This window comes from Scylla paramamosain, chromosome 12 (assembly GCF_035594125.1).
Source record: "Scylla paramamosain isolate STU-SP2022 chromosome 12, ASM3559412v1, whole genome shotgun sequence".
Taxonomy (NCBI): Eukaryota; Metazoa; Arthropoda; class Malacostraca; order Decapoda; family Portunidae; genus Scylla; species Scylla paramamosain.
Window position 1 is genome coordinate 24017948 of NC_087162.1, and position 8818 is coordinate 24026765.

At 46.7% G+C, this 8818-nt stretch overlaps 1 protein-coding gene across 1 annotated transcript in view; it reads left to right on the forward strand.

Moving 5' to 3' along the window:
- LOC135105918 (transcription factor Sox-7-like) overlaps positions 1-8038 on the forward strand; it is a 33150-nt gene extending 25112 nt beyond the window's left edge. Inside the window, exons 3-5 of the mRNA XM_064014626.1 lie at positions 5003-5830; positions 6036-6222; positions 7071-8038. Of these exons, the coding sequence (XP_063870696.1) occupies positions 5003-5830; positions 6036-6222; positions 7071-7398 (1343 nt within the window). The 3' untranslated portion in view covers positions 7399-8038. The remainder of the gene's footprint in view (positions 1-5002; positions 5831-6035; positions 6223-7070) is intronic.
- Positions 8039-8818: the final 780 nt, after the last annotated feature.

Genomic DNA, 8818 nt, shown 5'->3' on the forward strand with positions numbered 1-8818 from the left:
CTTCCTCTTTCTCCTCTTTCTCCTCCTTCTTAAACAGTTTCTCGTCTTGAATTTCATTGCCTCGTTAATGAAAAAAAAAAAAAGTTAAGATGACGCTGCAACAATTCACTTACTTTCTGTGTGTGTGTGTGTGTGTGTGTTTGAGTCATGTAAGAAGAGGAGGTATGTTGATTGCAATAAAAAAAAAAGACGTACAAATAAGTATTGGATTCGGCATAAAGAGTTGCATTCTTCTCTTTTTTTACTTCTTCCTTCTCTTCTTCGCATCATCATAAAAAAAAAAAAGCTGAACCAGAGAGAGAGAGAGAGAGAGAGAGAGAGAGAGAGAGAGAGAGACTACGACTGGGAAGGATAGATAGAGAAAGAGAAACTGCGGGTTGGTGGGAGGGAAAGAGAAAAAGAGAGAGAGAGAAAAAGAGAGAGAGGAAGGGCGGTGCTAATTGTCTTGACTCCGCCCACTCTCTACTCCTCTCCCTCCTTCCCTCACACACACACAGACACACACACGCACACACACACATATGGCCAGGAATTTTAGTATCGAAATTACGTCAGTGAGGGAATGAGATGGAAGGGGAGACGGGGAGAGCAGGAGCGGCATGTTGGGGGAGCATTGGGAAAGCATTGAGGGAGCGTGGTGGGGGGCGTGAGGTGGCGTGAAGGTGGATCCACATAACCGTTTGGGGCGTAATGCGCATGACTCCGCCCCCCTCACGCATGTGCCGGCAACCCCCCCTTCCCCCTATCTTCCCCCTCCCCTCTTCCTCCCCTCTCTCTCTTCCCTCTCTCCTTGCCTCCACTACCTTCTCTTGTTGTACCTTTCCGCCTCTTCACCTTTCCTCCATCCCCTTCACAGCTGTGTGTTTGGCTCGTAAGCTGTTTGAGGTGTGTGTGTGTGTGTGTGTGTGTGTCGTAACGTCCAATCTAGTCGTAAAAACACGAAACTTCACGCAAATAAAGCCAGTAAAAAAAAATAAATAAATAGATAAAAAAGTAAAAGATAATAATAATATTAATGAATAAAAAACAAGGAAAAATCCATCTTGTGTTCTTATTTTCACTATTTTCTCTCTCTCTCTCTCTCTCTCTCTCTCTCTCTCTCTCTCTCTCTCTCTCTCTCTCTCTCTCTCTCTCCTTCCAATTTTCCCTCCCTCTCCCTCTTCCTTCCTTCCTATCCTCCCACCCTCCTTTCCTTCAATCGTACCTTACCTACTATAAATAAAACAATACATCTCATCACTAACGGCCTCGTGAGACTTAAAAAGAAAAGATCTGATACTATTTGGTTCTTTCTTTCTGTTTTGAAGCGGCAGAACCTTTTGCATGACGTGTGGTGAAGGAGCAGGTGGCGATGAAATAAATGAGAGGCACTGTAAAATCTAGGAGTGAGGTGAAGTGAGCTACGCATGTGGTGAAGGCGGGACAGGTTGTAGGAAAGTGGAAAACAATATGTGACAGGGTGGAAGTGTCAGGTGGTATACAGGTGTGAGGTGGTATAGATGCAGGTGTTTAGAGGGAGGCGCAATGTGAAGTATTAAATGAACACGTGAGGTGAGATGTACAGGTGTCATATATATATATATATATATATATATATATATATATATATATATAATATATATATATATATATATATATATATATATATATATATATATATATATATATATATATATATATATATATATATATATATATATATATAACTTGGAGGTGTGTAGCGAGGCGAAAGATGACGCAGCAGTATGTTTATGAGAGTGGGACAGTTGTGGGTGGAAGCTGCATATATGTGGCGGGGCGGAACAACTTTGGACAGGTGTGGTTGGATGCTGCATGTGTGTAGAAGAAAGAGATAGCTCGGGGCAGGTGTATGTTAGGTCAGAAGGGTGCTGGGCAGGTGTGGCTGGATGCTGCAGATGTGTAGCGGGGCTGGAAGGCTTAGGGCAGGTGTGTGGCGGGGCGGGACGGGTCGGGGCAGGTGTGGCGGAGCGGCATCACCACGGCGCTGTGAGAGGCGTGACGGCGGCGAGGGCACGGGCGCGGCGGGGGGCGGCGGGGCTAACTACCACCAGGAAATGAGGTACTGAACATGAAATGCCTCGCCTGCCTCCCACCTCCCCTCTCCCAAGCCCACCTCCAGCCCCTTCTCTCCTCTCCCTCCTCTTCTCTCTTCCCTCCCCTCCTCTGGTCCCCTCCTCCCCCTCCTCCAGCACCACCACGTCACATAAGGAAAAGAAAACGTGTAATGTAAGATTTTAAGGAAGAATGCTGAAAATCGTCGTGTTTTATAGAAACTCATCATGTTTTGTTGATTCAGCGAAAAAGTTTTTTATCAGTTTATTTATTTATTTTTTTTATATCGTGTTCTACTTACATGTTGTTTTCTATGGCTTACTTTTTTATTATTTTGTTTTTTTTTCTCCCTTTCGAACAGACTTGCTTTACCACTTTTACGAGGAGCATCATGAGGTTTAAGAGCGTCACTAATTACACCGGCAAAACTTCCATACCATTCTCAAGACCAGTAGAAAACGAAAAGAAGTCGGTGAAGGTTAGCGAATCACTCCTCCCTTATTCATTTTAGAGAAAGTTGTTGTTTATGTTTTCACGGTGGGCAGCCATTATCTGCGGCGGCGGCAGGCAAGGAAGCGAATCATATGTTTTTAAGTGTTTACGGGGAGAGGCCGGCTTCCTCGGGGCCCCGATCTGCCACGGGCCGCTGTGGGGGCTGCGGTGGATTACACGGTGCAGCGCCGCCACTTCCACGCCCTCCTGACCACCGCAACCCGTGGCAAACTATAGAAGGTGCGGTAGTCTGTAGAAGGAGATGCCACGATGTACTGGGGGACTTATCAGGATGCAGAAGGCCGCCGCGACCCGTACTCGTGTAGGCGGCCCCGGCAGGCTGTAAAAGGCCACAACGGTCTATAGAAATCTACTACACTTCGTACAAGAAAGACCACGGCAGGTCAGGTTAAGTTAGGCCAGTTGGTTACAGAAGTTCACAGCAAGTTATAAAAGACCACAGCAGATTAAAAAGACCATAGCAGGTTAAAGAAGACTACAACATGTTACAGAAGACCACAACAGGTTACAGGATGCCATTACACGTCGTATTTGATGTCACTGTACGCCGTAGGAGGTTATGGTAGTTTGTAGGAAGCGATGGCAGGTTGTAAAAGATAACGGCAGGCTATAGGTAAGCTGAGGAAGGCGGGGTGGAGTTTACAGAAGGCGATGGAAGTCAAGTATGTCTTTCCAGTGTACCTAAGAAATGGGAAAATCATGAAAATAACCGTGGTGATTGAAAGGAAAAGGCTGAAGTGTGGCAGATCTGATGGAAAGTGTAAACAACAAACCCCCGAGAATGTATACTAGACCTCGACACACACACACACACACACACACACACACACACACACACACGATCACATCATCACCATCATGGATTCTTCTCACCACCGCGTCATTAAATAATCATGAACACAACCAGCATTCAGAACGCGAGTATTGTGTTTACATATAGCGACTGTCACCTGTCTTCCGCCATCACCGCCGCCGCCGCCCCTCGTGATGCGCCGTGGCAGGAGATTAAGTGGTCTTGCGAACCCTGGACAAGGAGACGAACCACCGAGGCCCGCCATTGGACGAGTCATTTCTCAAGAAGGGGGAAAAAAGACACGGACCTTCACAATCGGCCGAGATCTGGTGACGTGTGACCGTGAAAGTGAAGTAAGGCGCCCTTGGCCGACATGAGGGGTTTCGGCGGCCCCTCCTCTGCCCTCGGGGGAAAGCTGAGTAGAGCTGAGTAACGTGGTCATAAGTAAGGCAGGTGGTTAGGTTAAGTTGTTGTCGTGGTTCCGGAGACATGTCAGGCAAGAAGTGGTGTGGTAACGTTCGTGTTTTTGAGTCGGTTTAGTTTTATTTTATTTCATTTTATTTATTTATCTTTTTTTTTTTGTCTTCAACCTTAGGAAAAACGCTTTTTGCTGACTCAGATGTGCTCGGTAAGGGAAGATATTCTGTGATAACGTGTGTGTTTTGAGTCGAGTCACTTCCTTTTTTATTCTTCCATTTCATCCCTTTAGCGTCAGAGAGAAAGTCGTCGCGAACTCCAAAATGTCTTAGTAGTACCTTCTCCAGACAACACTCAGATTTCTTTTCACGTGCCAAAATGTAAGTTGAGAGCGCTTTGCTGACTAAACGCTTAGATTTCGTTCTACGCGTCCTTTCCCGAGCTTGCCTCAGTTTACGTAAAGACATTAGATAATACGTAGAAGCATTCACTTGACATAAAGAGAATGGGGAGACTCGCAGGTGGTGAGGAAAGTTCTCAGAAGAGTCCCAAGGGTCCCACCGTCGTCGCCACCAGCTGCGGACGAGACGTCTAGGGAGGCGATTCTGGACCAGATACGGCAGTGAGGGATGGCGGCGTGTCCCCTCCAAGCCGACACCTCCATTGTCTTACGCTTCGTCTGCGTGTCCCGAGCATCTGATACCAAACCCTCGCTGGAAATAGGTCCCAGACGGAGGCCTGCGCGTTTGCTCATGGAAATACAAAATTGTAAGAAATGTGAACGTGAATCCAGGTGTTCTTGTGCTGAGCGTCTTGGGATGAGATGTGACTGTTAGTATTTATCAGTTTTTTGTTGATGAAATGCTAGTGTGCCGTGCAGGTGATGTCAACGGCACTCCTCTGACTCCCTGTATGCTTTTTGTATCTTTAAATATAACAGAAAATAGACAGGAAGGCTTTTACTTCTCAAACAGGAAAACAAAATAGGAATCAACAAGGTAAGTGGTGCTGCGAGGCGAGGAGACACGAGGAGCAGTAGCAAGATAAGGTATGAGGCGTGAGGCGGGCTGTCCATCATGGCGGTGTCAACACATCGTAACACAGTAGCCCAACACAGACAGGCCTCCCGCCGCCGTATATCTCTGCCACGTCCTCCTGGCCTGACGCAAACTATGATAACGTAATATGTCTCTCTCTCCCCCTCAGGCAAGAAGTGGCGGGCCCTCACACCTACCGAGCGGCGCCCATACGTGGAGGAGGCGGAGAGGCTCAGGCTGAAGCACATGGCGGAGCACCCTGACTACAAGTACCGCCCGCGACGCCGCAAGCCCCAGCAGCCCAAGAAGCCCGGGGGATCGTCAGGCTCTCCCGGGGTGTCTTCTCACTGCTCCACCGCCCCCAGCGTCACCACCACCACCACTGCCTCCATCACTACCCCGCAGTCTAAGGAGAGCCCAGTCATCCCCAGTGGGTTCCTGCAGGCGACGCTGACGGCTCCTCTGAACAGCTCCAGCACCTCCACTAACGTCAGCGTTTCCACTATGCCGCCCTCCACTTACTCCGCGCCTGTCTTGGCTCTCCACACCCCGGACGCCTCCCCGACATGCTCCCCTGAACCCGCCTGGCCTCCTCCGCCGCCCCAGGGACCTCCGTTACCTTCGTGCACCCTCGCAGCCCTGCCCACGCCCCCGGAAGCGTCCCCCCACGATCATGATCACCTTCACACATCAAGCACCGCCCCCCACCCGCACCACCACCAGGGAGAACAGCAGCAGCCCCCGCAGCAACCTCCGCACCACGCCATCCACCCACACCAACACCCGGAAGTACCCAACGGGTTATCCAAGATGCTCCATTACGTCTCCCCGGCGCAGCAAGGATATCCGGGCTTCTATCCGAGTGTGTCCTACCCGCCCCACGCCTACGAGTATCCCGACTATATGAACGGGGCAGACGGCTACTATCAGCCCCAGTACGACCCGCAGGGCTTCAGTCACGACCACCATCCGGCCTTCACCCACCCCGCCTTCAGCAGTAAGTCGTCTTGTAGTAATAGTAGTAGTAATAGTAGTAGTAATAGTAGTAGTAGTAGTAGTAGTAGTAGTAGTAGTAGTAGCAGTAGTAGGTGTTTGAATTTGTATTGCAACCATTGAACAGAAACATATGATTATAATTGGTTAAAGAAAAAACGAAAGTTCACGTGAATAATTTTTTTTTTCTCTCTCTTTTCATCTTTCAGGTCCGAGGAGTGAGGTGAGCGGTGACGGCGGCGGCAGCGAGGGCGGCGGCGTCAACATAAGTGTGGGCGGGGAAGGCGAAGTATTTGATGACGTAGACCGCTCTGAGTTCGACAGGTATCTGAAGGGCCCTGAGCGAGTGTCTGCGGTGCCCTCCTCCTTCACCTACACGCCCCCGGCCAACCCCAGGTGAGCGAGGCAAGGAGGCAAGGGGGAAAAAAATACTTATTGTAATGTAGAGTGAAATGTCTTCCTTTTCCCTCGCTTACCTTGATCCCAAATTACGGTTTCCTATTAGTTAATCTTTTCCATACTTGTTATTGCTTTAAGATTTCCACTTTCTCTTTTCTCTTCCAGCATTCCTGACTTTCTTTTTCGAGTGTGCCTTTGTGGAAATTCTTGTCTGAAAGTTGTGGTTTGTTAGTTATTGCTTTTTTATTTATTTATTTTTTTTTTGCTTCCACTTTCTCTCTTTTCTTCCACATTTGCTCTTTCTTATTTTTAGTATTTGCATGAGCCTCGAATCGGTTGTCTTTTCACGTCTTTCTAATCAGAATTCCGGATCTGAAGCTTGTTATTATTTTCTGCTTCTGCGTATAAACACACACCCACACACACACACACACACACACACACACACACACACACACACACACACACACACACACACACACACACTACATACACACTTCACATCACCACCACATATTCACAACTTCCTTACGAATAAAGAAATAGCCGCAGAATATTCCTTCCTTCTCATTATCCTAGAAAATTTCACATAATTTTCGACACTACATGGCACCGTTGCTTTGCCAGCTAGACTCAGTTCCAGGGGTGGTTGGGTGGGGAGGATCCTTCTACTTTACTGTCCTCTCTTTCTAGTAGTTATTTACGAGTAAGTGTAATCATATACCCCAGAAAGGATCTAAGGATTTAAGGATCTATTGCTTCTTATCCTTTGTAACCCTTGAGTGCGTGAGTTCCTGCGCGTACCACCAGGTCCCTGCTGACCCAGGTGTGTGATTCTCCCTCAGGTACCTGGAGGTTGGGGGCGGCCATAACTTCCAGGAGTCCCAGTTTATGACGCTGATCAAAGAGGAACCGGAGGACACTGCCAGTGCTACTACAACAGGAGGAGCAGCAGTAGGAGGCACAGGGCGGGTCTCGGAGAGCAGCAGTAATGTCGCCGCTGGTACAGGGGACAATGCCTGGAGTGAGGGAGGGAGTGGCGGGGGGAGTGGCGGCGAGGGACAGTCTAACGAGGTATCCCAGCCGTCACCAGATCCAGCTGCTAAGGACAACTCCACCAGCATCGTCTCCGCTCTCGCCGGCGTCAGGGAGCTGTACTCTGAGCATCCCTAGGGCGTCAGAATCTGGTCTTTGCCGTCCTGTTGTCTTCCGCCGCTCCTTCAGTGGGGGCACGCGGTAGGTCGGTGAAGAGAAAGTGATGCCTTGTATATATTCCTGCCACAGCCAAAGTAAAACACATATCCCATTTATTTTCTTAGCGAAGGTATAGACGGAGTGTCAGTGACGTGTGATGTGTGAGGTGTTGGTCTGTGGGTGACGCAGACGCTGAAGGCCAAAGATGAAGGTCTGATGGAGAAAAGAGGCGTTGAGTTGTACTGGTGGAGACGCAGCAATCAAGCCTCGACGAGTGATAATCTTGCCTGCCTTAGTGACGCCTTGTGAAGTTCTGCAGATACCAAATACCTAATGTACAGAGAGAGAGAGAGAGAGAGAGAGAGAGAGAGAGAGAGAGAGAGAGAGAGAGAGAGAGAGAGAGAACGGGACTCCATTCTCTTCAACTCCTCCATTTTCTATCGCTGTGTTATGTCATATAAATAAGAAAATTACCGAACAATCTGAAAAAAAGGAGGAGACGATGATTCACAATAGTGATAGATGATAAGATACACAAAAATAAATAAAGAAAAAGAAAACTAGGAACACCAGCATCAACTGCAATAATGAGAAGAAAAAGAAAAAGAAAAAAACAAAACAAAACAAAATGGAAAAAAAAGAAACACAGGACTAACTTTCCTATATTTTTTCTTCAATTCGTGATTTATTATTATTTTTTTTTGTTATTCGAAAGAAGTACAAACCGGTGTGCCTTTTGTGTGCCTTTGTGTGTTATTCTTGTTGTTTGTTGTTGTTGACCCCGTCCGTGACCTCTGATGACCCAGTGTGTGACCTTAACGAACAGATCTGCTCTTCCTGACGGGTTGTGATTTAAATGTTCTTGTTTATTATTATCTTTTTTGTATTTTTTGTTTGTTTTGTTTGTATATATCAGGTGATAAGGTGATGTCTTTTTCATTATTCCAGCTTGTTCTCTCTCTGTTCTCTCTCTCTCTCTCTCTCTCTCTCTCTCTCTCTCTCTCTCGTTTTCCTTCTCCTTTTCACTATTTCAACTGTTTTTTCTTTGTTTTCCTCTCATTTTCCTTTATTAATTTTTCACTTTCATTTTCCTTCTTTTTTCCTTCATCCTTTTTTATATTTTCTCTTGTTCCCTTGCTACCTTCTATCTATTATTCTCTTCCACATTTATTCTTAATTCCTCTCTCTTCTTATTTTCTTTTCCTTTTTTTGTTTTTCTTCTTGACTCAACAAAATTATTTTCTATTGAATGGTTTCTTGCTTAATTTTTCTTTTCATCATCATCATTATCATCATCATCATCATCATCATCATCATCATCATCATCATCTTTTTCTTCTTCTTTTTCCTCCTCTTCCTTAATTCTTTTTTTTTTTTTTTTTTTTTAGATATAACCTCC